This window comes from Symphalangus syndactylus, chromosome 19 (assembly GCF_028878055.3).
Source record: "Symphalangus syndactylus isolate Jambi chromosome 19, NHGRI_mSymSyn1-v2.1_pri, whole genome shotgun sequence".
Classification (NCBI taxonomy): domain Eukaryota; kingdom Metazoa; phylum Chordata; class Mammalia; order Primates; family Hylobatidae; genus Symphalangus; species Symphalangus syndactylus.
Genome location: NC_072434.2, coordinates 24,855,982 through 24,870,599, shown reverse-complemented (window position 1 = coordinate 24,870,599; position 14,618 = coordinate 24,855,982). Strand labels below are relative to the sequence as shown.

At 37.2% G+C, this 14,618-nt stretch overlaps 1 protein-coding gene across 1 annotated transcript; it reads right to left on the bottom strand.

Moving 5' to 3' along the window:
* Positions 1-11,586: 11,586 nt before the first annotated feature.
* On the bottom strand, positions 11,587-12,140 carry LOC129458188 (proline-rich protein 13-like). The gene has a single exon (XM_055233888.2). It carries the CDS (start codon positions 12,092-12,094, stop codon positions 11,687-11,689), a length of 408 nt encoding a protein of 135 aa, XP_055089863.1. The 5' UTR covers positions 12,095-12,140; the 3' UTR covers positions 11,587-11,686.
* Positions 12,141-14,618: the final 2,478 nt, after the last annotated feature.

Here is a 14,618-nt window from a genome sequence, read left to right as displayed (position 1 = left end):
CTCGAAGGAGCTATGCTACAGCCCTTAACTAGCTGGAAGATTTATGTTAGCAGATCACCTTTCTAATGGTCATATTACTTAACTTATGGCAAATATGTTTAGAACAGTAAAATGATTAACAGAAATTATTTTTACTTGTGAAAGGATGTATTTGAAATTATTTCTTTAGCTACTGAAATATTTCTGCTTACTTATTTACTGTTTAGCAGTGAATTCAAGTGATGTTAAGGCATATCGGTTGTATGTGATGTGTGGCAAAAATATAATATTGAAACCATTAAAATAAATATTTAGATTTATTGAACTTCCCTTTACGTTTAGAATTTCCTTTAAAGGTTTCAAAGGCCAGGATATTGTGTAAAGAGCGAAAGAGCAAGTTTTTGTTTTGTTTTGTTTTGTATTGTTATTTGCCAGTTATCATACAGGCTGGCAAGGAATGCTGAGACCTACTTTGCAGTTCTTTGACCTACTGGATTGCCTACATAACTAGCTACAGAAGTAGCTCAAAGATAGAGGATGGCTGGTGCATTTGTTGTTTGGCATACTTGGTAAGGATGTACAAGGATGTTTGGGGCCCATGACAGACAGTCTTTCCCGACAGTCCAACCTTTGCCCATACACATTCTTGGTTGAACTCAAATTTTCCTATGAGTATACCACCCCATCAGCAGTTCAGATTAGATATGCTGTCAGGAGCTGAGGAAAAATTCATTCAGTTTATCTCATACAGCACTTGATGAGGACAGTTATCAACAGAATGAGGCCAACCTGCGGTATTCACGTCAACCATGTACCCGAGGATTCTGGACTCAACAAATTGAGTAAAGTCCCAGAGAGTACTAGTAGATATTATTTCAGATAATCATTTAGCTCCCTTCCTTATGGGAAGTATGGATTGTTCCATCTGAGCAGTGGTATTAATTCATACATATCTTGATCAGCCAGCTGGTAGTTTAGGCCAGTATGTTATGCATTATGACTTGTGCAAAGGAGTTTTAAGCTGACCTGCTGATTTTCCAGAGTTTGCACAGCCCCATTGACTGTGGTAACTAAAGTTAAGGATAGATTTCTGACCATTTGCTCTATGGCATGAATTCCACTGTCAGGGAAAAGTACTTGCTCTGCTATGTGGAACGAGAAGTCTGCATGTCCTCTGGGTAGTTTAGCCTAGATGAGGCACATGTTGTCTTCAATACCTGAACAGTCCAATTATGTGCCAGGCTTCCCTTTTGGTAGGTGGGGGCTGCAGGGTAAGTAATTTTTCCTTTATTGTCTCAGGGCAGTCAGCATTGCTCCTGAGAATTTGACTCGGATGGCTAGTCTCTATATCTCATCAGGATTAATGAACCACCCCTGGGGCCTCATGTGAGTCAGCATCTCTTCCAAAGCCATTGCCAAGGGAGAAAGGCTTGTTCCACATCTCAGCATTGATGCAAACAGCAGAATTCAGGTACTCCCATGGCTGCTCAGTAAATCTGTTTTGGGACCTGAAGATAAACTGATCTTAATTTTCTGGTACCCAAGGGATTGAGAAAGAGACAGTAGCAATATCCAAGGTGGCATACCAGGTGTCATTAGTTTGTGCGGTTGAGTCAGTCATGGTCACAATGTCTAGAACACCCAGAGCAACAGGGACAACAACTGAATTCAGTTGGTGAGAATCCACTGTAGGCTGCCAGCTCTTGTTAGTGTCAGTATCTAAAAGAACCATACAAGTTTGGGTTGCCCACCTTGACCTTTCTACCTGAAGTCTTCCCCATGGGTGGAAAGACTTTGACTGCATCTCTGGTCCCTTTATCTTTAAAGGATAGCAAATCAGGGTACAAAGGTACAAGGTTATGTAATGGAGGCAATGAAGGAGTAATTTATTCTAAGGTTGCCACTCAGCTTCTTAGTTCCTCTAGTAGAGGGGGATTGATTTCCATGGAGGAATCTGGCTCTATAGAGGCACTTTTGGTTTTAATCAGACTGCTTTGCTTTCAACCAGCTACCTGCTTCAGGGCTCCCATAGCTCAATTTCTGGCGCCAATTTTTTGGGTGCTGATTCCATCTGTGTTTGCTTAGGGAATCCTTGTTTTAATAGTCATAGTCACATCGACTTTTGGCTTTACAAAAAGTCATTGTCTATCTCAGCACACTGCTCGCTCTACGTTTTTTTTTTGTTTTGTTTAGGTGAGAACCTGGATTTCATAGAGAATGCAAGGAGTAACACAGTTTTAGAGGAAATGACTAAGTAAGCTGATTGGCTTACCACAACTTCATAGGTGATAAAAGTAGATAAGACTTAGTGATGAAAGCAAGACAGTTTTTTAAAGCACAGCAAACAGCAGGAGTATCAGCATAGTAGTACTAGTTTTCTTGCCTATAAGTTCAGCGGAGAGAAATGATGGCCCTTCATGGTGGTTATGCTTGCATGAGTTGTGTGGCAGCTGAGGAGCCCAGTGCTAAGGGCTCAGTACTTTTTGTAGCAGCTAGCAGGCAAGCCTGACACCATTGGCAGGGAGTGAGCAGTTGTACTGAAGTCCCTGTAGTTACCTTGACCCCTGCCACTAGCTATATAGAAATGGCTCAGGGACAGAAGATACTTAGACCTTGTAGTTTTGTCTGCTTCTTGAGGCTGTGCTGCAAACACTTGGCTCTCCTGATATATTATTATCATCAATATGAAACACCTAAAATATTATAAGAATAGGTATTTTTTCAAATAATGTGCATGAAATAGTATAGTAATACTATATTTGAGTTCTGCTTTCAGAGTTAATAAAACACTTGTATAATTTATGTCGTGAAGTCATCCTGACTACTTGGTGAAGTAGGCCAGGAAAGTTGATCATCTCCATTTTGCAGAAAAGAAAACTGATGCTCAGAGAGGGTAAGTGGCACATGGCAGATTATATGTGAAAGTTGTGCAACCAGGCATTGAACCTCATCTGTTTTCTTTTACTATCCTAAATCAAGTGTGCTTGAATGAGTAGAAGGTGATGATTTGTAGGTTATGGATAATATTTACATATCTGAATATTTCAGTAAAATTGTTACTCTCTTGAAACTTCAAAATCCTAAGTTAACAGTTTGCTTAGGAAATACATTGGTGTTAAAATTTAGTTCAGTTTATGTGTGGCATGTTACGTATTTTGAATATAAGTCTGAATTAAGATTTTACTGGTATTAGTGTCATATAGGAAAAGAAAGTAGAAAAGAATGCTATTTGAAAGGATTTTTTAAAAACGTTGTTATTTTTGTTTAATATTCATGTCATAAGTCCCTGGTTGTATGAACTGACATCTTACAATTTGGTAAGTTATATTTAAAGCACAATTGAGAGAAAAAGTTGATATTTATTTGCATCTTTCGAGTTAAAAGAACTAAAGATTCATTCTAACTCTGAGTGGTATAAACAGTAAGCAGTAGGATACTACTAAGTAGAAGATCATAGTAGTCAGTCTAGTGTTAGGTCAGACTTTCCATTATTAATCCTTCTTTTGGTATTTATAACTTTTGGTTGAAAATTCTAAGGAACAATTTGTATACAAATTTTTGGCCTGGATTGAACAAATATGTCATGACCCACTTACAGGCCTCATTAAACATCTGGATTAATGTTAAGGGCTTTTAAGATGAAGGCAAATTTTATGTTTTAGAATATGTTTTCAAAGTATTTGTTCTTTTGGGACAAACAGCTTAAAGTTATTTTATTCATTCCTTCTGGGGCTGCTTTATTTTTAGTACTAAACTCAGAATAGCTACCAAGTTCAAGTGATAAACTTTAAAAACCTATAAATTGTAATCATTATGAATCAAAACAGCATTTAATCTCAAGAAGCTGTTGGATGTGAATAAAGAATTTGTGTATTAATTGGTTAAAAAGTTAAACTTATCTCTAGGTTTCAATGATATTTTTAAAAAGAGACAAGGGTCATTATTTTCTGGCTACTTAATTGTTTAATTTGTATTGCCATATAGGCAAATGTTAAGAATGCAACATCTTGAATAATTCTTTCCTGTACTTTGAGTAATTTTATTTTGAAAAATGCTTGCATTTTATTTGAAACACATGAAACAGAAGTATTTTAATGAAAATATTACTGCAACATTAAGTTTTCTGTTCTTGAAGATGTATAAAAAATACCCCATTTTATCTCCCTAACACTATCAGAGTTGCCATCAAAATCCACTGTGCAAACTTGTCATTTAGTGCATATTAAAGCATTCATCTGGGAACATGTTGTCAGTTTTCAGTCAGTTGCAACAAACAACAGACTTTTAGAGACTCCTCTAAATTTCAGCATGCCTCCATCTTCTTAAATCTGTACCCCTGATATTTTCTCACACAACAAGTAAACCAACCTAAACTGGCAGATAGGTGGAATTTTTATGCCAGTATTTTTCTTTAATGCTTTTGGATGACTTAAGCTTTAATAAAATGAATATTTATTTAGAGTATACTGTTTTATGGACTTCTAGAATAAAAATACAGTTTTACTAAGTAAAATTGAATAGAATTAATCAGATATTGTAGAGAAGACATGCTTCTCTGTGTATTTAGAGGATACTCTCTAAAGTCCCTTGTAACTCTGAATTTAAAAATCTGTGACTCATTCTGGTTCTAGATCATTTTTTTGCATTCTTATAAATTCAAATATATCTGTAATTAAGTAATTGTTAATGGAATTACAAATTGAGAAATTTAGTACCTTTTCCTAGGAATGGTTTGTTTCTTTTTTATTTCTACCGTTATTAGGAGAGTGGCCCTGGAAGAGAAGGAAGATAATTTTTTTTGTTTTATTTCCAACAAATGGAATTTGTGATAATCTTATTAGAATCTTAGCTTTTCTAGACCAGTAGAAGGATTTTGCTATGCTTCCTATTAGATAAACAGTAAAGAGGTGGTCATGAGTTTTATATAGTATTTTGTTTAGTGCGTTTGCTTTTATTTCATACTTTGATGTATTCATATCATTTACATATTTTTTAGAGTGTTTTGAAACAAGTAGTAACATCAACACTTAAGTTTACAAAATATTTTTTTTCTAACTCAGTAGATCAAACAGGGAAACTAACACATCAAGGGGTCCTAGGCCTTTAATCCCTCTGGGTCCTGGCAGAAGTGAAATGCTCTCTTCACTATGTGGCTATTACAAACTGTGCTGTCTTGAACATTTCTGTGTGTCTTTGTGCACATGTTAGAGTTTTTTTGGAGTATATACTAGGAGAAGAATTGGTGGGTTGTAGGGACGTTGTTCTTCAAATATTTCTGCCTGTAGTATATGTGAGTTCTAGCTGTTCCATATCCTTGTTTTATTTTGACAGAATTTAATTTTTTTAGCCCATCTGATGAGTATGAAGTGGTATCCTGTTGTTTAATTTGCATCTCCCTGATTTGTGATGAGATTGAGAATATTTTCATATGCTCTTCTACCAATTATTTGTTAATGTCTTTTGCCAATTAAAAAAAAATTAGGTTGACTTTAGCGTATTGATTTTTTTCATAAATCCTAGATATGAATTCTAAGTTAGTTGTATGCATTGTACATATTCTTTTTATTGATCTGTGACTTTTCTTTGTACGTTTTAAATTACCTCTCTTGATGTACAGATGTTTCTAATTTTAATGTAATTGAATTTGCTAGTCTTTTTTTTATAGTTTGTAATACTTGTCCTGAAGTGTATTTTTCTTTACCTAGATGTTGTGAAGAAATACTTGTCTATTTTCTTCAAGAAGTTGTAAAGTTCTACTTTTCATATTTAGTTCTTTAATCCGCTCTGTATAGTACAAGGTGGTAATCCTTTGTTTCTGTGTGTATACATGTGTGTATGTATTTATTGATTCAAAATAATTGATAACCAGCTATCCTGATACCATTGATTGAATAGTCTATACTTCATCCACTTGCTTGTAATGCCACTTGTCTCAAAGATTTTTCCTGCATAGTAGTTCCGGTGTTCTCCCTGTCTTTTCCTGCTTCAACTGCACTTTCAATAAGCTTGGATCATCTCTATTTAGGAAAGGGCCTTTACCTTGGTAAGGATTTTCAAAAATTTCTTGGCTATTTCTGGCCCCCTTTTTTCGTATTTTAGAATTAATTTTTTATATGTACAAATACGCATACATACTTTTTTCAGGAAGTTCATTTTATCTATGTTTTCAGATTTACTGATGTAAAATTTATTTTTTTATATTCTTCCTTTCTTCCCCCCACATTTCTTATTTGGCTGGATTTGTAGTTATGCTCCTCCGTAATTTTTTATTTATTTTTGCTTTCTCTTTTTTTAATCGATCAGTCTCACCATAGATTTGTCTATTTTTGTTAATTTTTTTTTAAAGAACCAGCTTTTGGTTTTGTTGAATCTGTCTTTGTTTTCTATTTTCTCTATTTCTGCTATTTGCTTTTTAATTTATTGGTGTGATGTGGAAATTGATTAGATATGGGTGAGATAGGGTTGAATGAAAGATTACTCCAAGGTTTCTTTGGTAGGGACCAGGTAGATGGTGGTATTTACCAGCTGAAGTGGAAATAGTTGGAGGCAATTTGAGGGGAAGAGGTGTAGTACTTCTCAGCAAATGCAAAAGAACTGAAATCATAATAAACAGTCTCTTAGATCACAGTCCAGTCAAATTAGAATTCAAGATTAAGAAACACACTCAAAACCACAACTACATGGAAATTGAACAGCCTGCTCCTGAATGACTCCTGGGTAAATAATGAAATTAAGGCAGAAATAAAGAAGTTCTTTGAAACTAATGAGAACAGAGACAACATGTGAGAATCTCTGGGACTCAGCTAAAGCAGTGTTAAGAATGAAATTTATAGCAATAAGTGCCCACATCAAAAAGCTAGAAAGATCTCAAACTGACAACCTAACATCACAACTAAGAGAACTAGATAACCAAGAGCAAACAAACCCCAAAGCTAGCAGAAGACAAGAAATAACCAAGATCAGAGCAGAACTGAAGGAGACAGAGACATGAAAAACCCCTCAAAAAATCAATGAATCCAGGAGCTGTTTTTTTTTTTTTTTTTTTTGAAAAAAACTAATAAAATAGACCGGTAGCTAAACTAATAAAGAAGAAAAGAGAGAAGAATCAAATAGACACAATCAGAAATAATAAGGGGAATATCACCGCTGACCCCACAGAAATACAAACAACCATCAGAGAATACTGTAAACACCTCTATGCCCATAAACTAGAAAATCTAGAAGAAATGGGTAAGTTGCTGGATGCACACACCCTCCCAAGACTGAACCAGGAAGCAGTTAATCCCTAAATAGATCAATAACGAGTTCTGAAATTGAGGCAGTAATATAAATAGCCTACTAACCAAAAAAAGCCCAGGACCAGACAGATACACAGCTGAAATCTATGAGAGGTACAAAAAGGAGCTGGTACGATTTCTACTGAAACTATTCCAAACAATTGAAAAGGAGGGACTCTTCCCTAACTCATTTTACGAGGCCAGCGTCATCCAGATACCAAAACCTGGCATAAATACAACAAAAAAAGAAAACTTCAGGCCAATATGCCCGATGAACATCAATGCAAAAATCCTCAGTGAAATACTGGCAAACCGAATCCAGCAGCACATCAAAAAGCTTATCCATGATGATCAAGCTGGCTTCATCCCTGGGATGCAAGATTGGTTCAACATATGCAAATCAATAAATGTAACCTATCACATAAACAGAACAAAAACCACATGATTAAAATAGATGCAGAAAAGGCCTTTGATAAAATTCAATATCCCTTCATGTTAAAAACTCTCAATCAGCTAGGTATTGAAGGAACATACCTCAAAATAAGAGCCATATATGACAAATAAGCCATATATGACAGCCAATATCATATTGAATGGGCAAAAGCTGAAGCATTCCCCTGGAAAACTGACACAAGGCAAGGAAGCCCTCTCTCACCACTCCTATTCAACATAGTATTGGAAGTTCTGGCCAGGGCAATCAGGCAAGAGAAGGAAATAAACGGTATTCACATAGGAAGAGAGGAAGTCAAATTATCTTTGTTTGCAGGTGACATGATTCTATATCTAGAAAACCCCATAGTCTCAGCCCAATAGCTTCTTAAGCTGATAAGCAACTTCAGCAAAGTCTCAGAATACAAAATCACTTTTGGATACTGAGTTTTATGAACTTTATTGGAAATCCGGATGGAGATGTTTAGGAGAGAGGTTGAACTTGAGATGAAGACTCTATTTTTTATTTTTAAGTTAAATTTAATTTTTTTTGTCTTCTGGAATTTCTAGCTTTTTGCATTTTCTTTTTCTTTTTTTTTTTTTTTAAGTTCGGGGCACATGGCAGGTTTCTTATATAGGTAAACTTATTTCATGGGGGTTTGTTGTATACATTATTTTGTCACCTGGGTATTAAGCCTAGTACCCATTAGTTATTTTTTCTGATTTTCTCCCTCCTCCCACCCTTCACCCTCCAACAGGCCCCAGTGTCTGTTTTTTCCCTATATGTGTCCATGTGTTCTCATCATTTAGGTCCCACTTATAGGGGAGAACATGTGGTATTTGGTTTTCTGTTCCTGAATCAGTTTTCTAAGGTCAGTGGCCTCCAACTCCATCCATATTTCCACAGAGGACATAATCTCGTTCTTTTTTATGACTGCATGGTATTCCATGGTGTATATGTACCACATTTTCTTTATCCAGTCTACCAATAATGGCCATTTAGGCTGATTCTGTGTCTTTGCTGTTGTGAATAGTGCTGCAGTGAACATACAGGTGCATGTGTCTTTATGATAGAACAATTTATATTCCTTTGGGCATATAACCAGTAATGGGATTGCTGGGTTGAATGGTAGTTTTGTTTTTAGGTTTGAGGAATTGCCACACTGTTTTCCACAGTCGTTGAACTAATTTACACTTCCACCAACAATGTATAAGTGTTCCTTTTTCTCCACAACCTTGCCAGCACCTGTTATTTTTTGACTTTTTAATAATAGCCACTTTGACTTGTGTGAGACGAAGATACTGATATTTGATATTGACAGTGGAGAGTAGTTGGAAGAAGGGGGAAGACAAAAGGAGTTTTTTTTGGGAAGGTTTAGTGGGAAGCTTCTCTGGCTTGTCACCATCTGTATTTCTATTTTATTAAAAAAAATTCTGAATTGCTAGGGCACTTGAGCATATATTTACAATAACTGACATGTAAGTACCTTTCAGTAGACTAAAAAAAAAAAAACGGAGTTGTCACCTTCTCCTAGGGCCTAGCACAGCTGAAACATTTTAAATGCATTTGTGGAATCAACCCTTGACTCTCCACAAGAGTATACATACTGTTTTGTCATGTATACATGATTTAAAAGGAATGTATTATGGAAGCTCATTCTAGAGGATTCTAGAAAATACCCATTTAACCATATATCCCCCATTGCCTTGAACTGTTTAATGTAAATAGAGAGCAAAGATTGACTTTTTAAATCAAATTTTAATTTGTCTTTGAAATTTAACCTGAATATGGGCCAGGTGTGGTGGCTCATGCCTGTAATCCCAGCACTTTGGGAGGCCAAGGTGTCCAGATCACCTGAGGTCAGGAGTTCGAGACCAGCCTGGCCAACATGGTGAAACCCCATCTCTACTAAAACAAATATACAAAAATTAGCCAGGTGTGGTGGTGCACATCTGTAATCCCAGCTACTTGGGAGGCTGAGGCAGGAGAATCGCTTGAACCCTGGAGGCGGAAGTTGCAGTGAGCTGAGATTGCACCACTGCACTCCAGCCTTGGTGAGTGAGACTCCATCTCAAAAAGAAATTTAACCCGAATATGCACTACTATTTTAAATGTATTATGATTTATATTAATTATAATTTAATAAATAGAAGACATTTATTAATCTATATTTAAGGAAGATAAGTAATTTTCTTCCAGTGGTCTGAGATATTTCTTTTAATAAAAGGTTATCTATAAATATATCATCTGTTATTGTTCCTGCTACCAGAAGACATTTTTCTTCTCAGATTTTGGTCTTAGTATGACGATTAAGATAAACTTAATAATTTATTAATTGAAAGTGAGTCAGACTGTTATTCATTACTATATTCTAGGAAAATTGGAAAGTTTAGTGTTATTAATTCTAAAGCTTAATGCTTCTGAGAAGCTCAAAGGGCATTATTGCTTATAGACCAATGTCTACAAAGCTGTATTTAAAAGTCAGGAAAGGGTTGTCACAAGCTTATTTAGTACAGCAACCAAGTGAAAGATGCTGGAGAACAGAGTTCTCAGGTGACTTCTTGATGTTTCTGTAAATTATCTGTCTGGCTTTGGAATAAGCACTTATTTGTGGAAAATGTATTATTTACAGTTTGGAGTAAATGTTCATAGAAAAGTGACCCAGTTTGATGCTTTGTTGAGAGCTGGATTTAAGTTTAAATCTTGGTTCCCCACTTGCTAGCTGTGTGATGTATCTGTTAGGAATGGATAACAGTGGCAAAACTACAAAGGGGTTTATTTTTCTCACATAATGAGAAATCTTTTTCAGTGACAGTAATTATAGTAATGTTCAGTGATGCCAGGGCTGGAATCTCTGTGATTCTTTGACCTTTTTCTCATAAAAAAAACCTGGCTGCTTTAGCTTGAGGCATCATATCCACATGGTGGGCTGGGAGAAAGGAGGGAAGGGCAAAGGCAGCTTTTATCAGGACAAGATAATTTTGCTTATGTCTTTGGCCAAATCTAGGTTATGTGGTTAAGTCAAGGTGAAAGACTGGCTGGCAAATGAGTAATTAGCTTTTTAGTGTCTGAGGTAGAGGCATGCAAGGAAGAGTTTGGGAATGGATGTGGGGTTGGTCAGTCTACAGAGTCTGCCACAGTGACCATGAGTGCCACTGGTAACCTGAATAAGCCTCACTTTTCTCTTGGGTATAGTAATAGAACCACTGGGGGTGGGACTTGGACTTTTTGTGTACTACTGAATCTCTAGCATCTAACACAAGGCCTGACAGATGTATTTGTTTGGTGAATTAATACAGGAAGATTATTATGAGAATTATATGAGGTATATAAGGTACTTGGCCTGGTACTTGGCACATAGTAGTATATAAATGGTATCTACTTTAGTGTTCAAGCTATGTAGAAATATAAATTTCTATTTTTATTAGTCACTTACTGTATAATATTGAAGTTTCATTAGTTTCTTGACAGTTAACATTTCTAATAAAGAATAGTTTTTGACTGGTGTGGTCTTTGCCTACTATGTAGACACAGTGATAAAGATAGAGAGAATTAACGTATGTGAATACCAATATGATAAGATACTGTGAAGTTTCTTAATAAAGCACTTTTCTTTGAAAATGTAGATTGGATATAATTGCTTTTTTTAAGAAATTTTTTATCGAAGTGCAACAAACAAATATTACATTACATATTGAAGTGTACAGCTCAGCAATTTTTTTCAAACTTGTTTTCAACATTTAGTTCATCATCTTCAAAAAATGACTCCCCTGCTAAACTCATTAGCTATATGATCTATCAAGCAGCAAGAAGATGCTCATGCCATGGCAATCCTCTTCCCATTTTCCCTAGCCACACAGGGCTGAACAGCAGGGTTAGGCTCAGGTGGGGGTAGGGGTGGGGAGCACAAGGGCTACTTTCCCCTGGTACAATATGCCATCCGAAGCTCGATGGGAGAACAGAACTGGCGAGACTTGAGGGAAAGGTCCAGGGCCTGTATTCAGTCAGAGTCACTGATGGAAGAGAAGGAGGAATGCTTGCCATGCTTCTGGTGTTTGTGCATCTTTTTATGAGCTTTCTTCATTTTCTTCTGCATCTTCTTGTCTACTATCACTCCTAGTCTGAACATGCCAGGAGCCAAGGGATTCACAGGAGGCATCCCAGGGGCAGGCGGTGGGTATGGAGGAGGGTAGGGACCTGAGGATTGGCATCCTGGATACCCTGGCTGTGGCACAGGATGAGCGGCCCACCTGGGGGGAAAGCTGGATTGCCCTGGGAGAGGAAGAAAGGGGCCTTGGGGAAAGGGTGGATTGATAGGTGGTGGGTGGGCAGGATTGGAACCTCCAGGGTACCCTATGTTGGGGGGATATGGATTTGGCCCTGGCTGCCCGGCATTGGGATTCCACATGTTTAGGTGTGTCCTCCAGCCTTTCCACCACCGCCTGGGCTTGATGCATTCTTTTCAGCTCAATACATTTTTAGAAGGGAACCCCCCATGTGACCACACACTAGGTGAAAATGTAGGACATTACGAGCACTGTGGAAGCTTTCCTTGGGCTTCCTTCCCTTGATCCTGGTTACTAGTCCGGTGGCCAGGAGGTGATAAATCCTGATGGGGCCTGTGTATCCTATGAAGTAGAAGCGTCTGTATTGTCTTCAGGTGAAGGAGGAGTGGGCCTCTTCTGCAGGCCCAGAGAGTTTAAGGTGATCTGGGGTTTCAAGATTTTCAAGTCTGTCGACCCACATGTTCCTGTGTAAAGTCTCAGTCTTGGTTCTTCCCAGACAGGATCCTGTGCTTGGAATAGCAGATTTGCCAGGATTGAGTATTCAATGTTAGGTATTCAGGGTTTTTTTGGCAGTTTGTTGACCTGATAATTAAATCCTTGGCCTGATGCTCAGCTCTTTCTGTTTTCTAACTGTGAGGAAGATGAGAATCTCTTTCCGTTCTCCACAGAGGCTTTTTAACCTTTCACATGTCACCTCAAATGATTCTCAGTTTTTAATTCCCTCTCCCCACAATTTTTCGGTAGCCCCCAGCAAAAGATGATTCTGTAGTCCTTATAATTACTACTTCTGTCAGCCTTTCAGATGCCTGAGATATTTCACCTCCCAATAAATTTCCTTCAGTTGGTATCCTGTCCCACTTCGTGGTTGGTGAAAGTTTTAATAATTGCACTACTGCTTATGCGAGGGGCTATCCATACTTCCACCTACCATCAGTAATGGGACTCCTCATTGCCAACCAGTGATGGAGCTGCAAATTCCCATGCTTGAGTCTGCTTTCTGGTCCACTTTAGTAGCAGCTGCCATTTAGCTGAATTCTCCAGGAAGCAGATTCTGAGATGGAGATCTGCATATATGGTGTTTATTGTATAATGCTTTTTGGAAGACCACCATGAAGGAAGCAAGACTGGATAGAAGAACCTGAACTGCAATATGGTTGCAGTAGAGGTTGCAGCCAGTTCCCTGGGGGCATTCTGCAGCTAGAATAGCCCTTCAGGAAGTGGTGTAGACCTTTGTTCAGTCCCCTTGACCAGTCATTGGATGCAGCTGCTTAGAGAGAGACACAGGTGTGAGCCATCACTCCCTGCAGCTTGGGGAATGAATGTCTTAGTCCTGGAGGGTGATCTGCACAGCACACCGTGGTATCCACTGCAGAAGCTTAGATACTGATTTTCAGATTTTCTTTGTTTTCTAGTGCACACATTTAATTAATTAGTTAATTGTGTGGTTTAACTTCTTTCTCTATACTATACTTTTTTTTTTATATTGCTTGTTCTGTTTGCTGCCGGAATTGTTTTTATCCCCTTTTAGTAATATTCATTTTTGCTTTGTATATTCTGGCTGTGTTATTCAAATGTGGGATTGTTACGTCTTGCTGATGTGTATCTATTATTTTTATGAAATGTTCCTCTTTGTTTCTAATTCTTTTGGTCTTAAAAGCTACTTTGTCTAATATAAATATAGTTACACCAGCCTTCTTTTGGCCAGTGTCCACATAGTGCTTCTTTTTCATCTTTCAAAACAATGTTTTTATGTTATGATATGTAAGACATGTCTTACAAGCAACTTAGAATTAAAAAAAAAGTTAGTTGGATAATTTTTGTTTTTCAATTGGAGCTTTTTGTTCATTCAGTGTCATACTAATACATTTAGATTTAAATCTGTCATCTTATTTGTTTTCTATTGTTCCAACTGCTCTTTGTCCTATTTTGCCTCCTTTCTTGCTCTCCTTTAAGATTACTTAAATTTTTTGCTACCTCTTGCCCCATTACCCTGCTCTTTGTGCATCCATTCATTTTATTAGTGAACACTCTAGAGATTTCAATGCGTCTTTGACCTATTAAAACCAATATTTGATTAGGACTTTTATTGTTTTGTGGACAGTGCATTCGTTTCTTTTATAGATTTCAGATTTCTGAGAAATTCTCTATTTTCATCTAATTTATAGAGCATATTAATCATAATTATTTTAGTTTCTGATTATTCTAAAATCTGGTTCATATATGGGCCTATTTCTGTTGTTCTCCTCCTTATTTTGGTTTCCGTATCCAATTTCTTGGCCAGCTTGCTTTTTTTTCTAATTGTATACCAGATATGTGTATGAAAACTTGTTGAGGCTTTAAATGGTACCACCATCTCCAGAGAAGATTCAGTATTTTTTTATTATGAGCATATCCCCTTTAAATGGAGGCTGGTCTGTCTTCAGAGGTCTTGACTGAATGACGAGGGTGTTTACACAGACCTCTGCTCTTTGGTGCTTTCTTTTTTCTTTTCTTTTCTTTTTTGGAGATGGGATCTTGCTCTGTTGCCCAGGCTGGAGTGCAGTGGCATGATCTTGGCTCACTGCAACCTCTGCCTCCTGGGTTCAAGTGATTCTCCTGCCTTAGCCTCCTGAGTAGCTGGGACTACAGACATGTGCTACCAAACCC

Excerpts from the sequence above, each read along its gene's own strand:
- LOC129458188 (XM_055233888.2), bottom strand. The coding sequence starts at position 12,094 with ATGTGGAATCCCAATGCCGGGCAGCCAGGGCCAAATCCATATCCCCCC.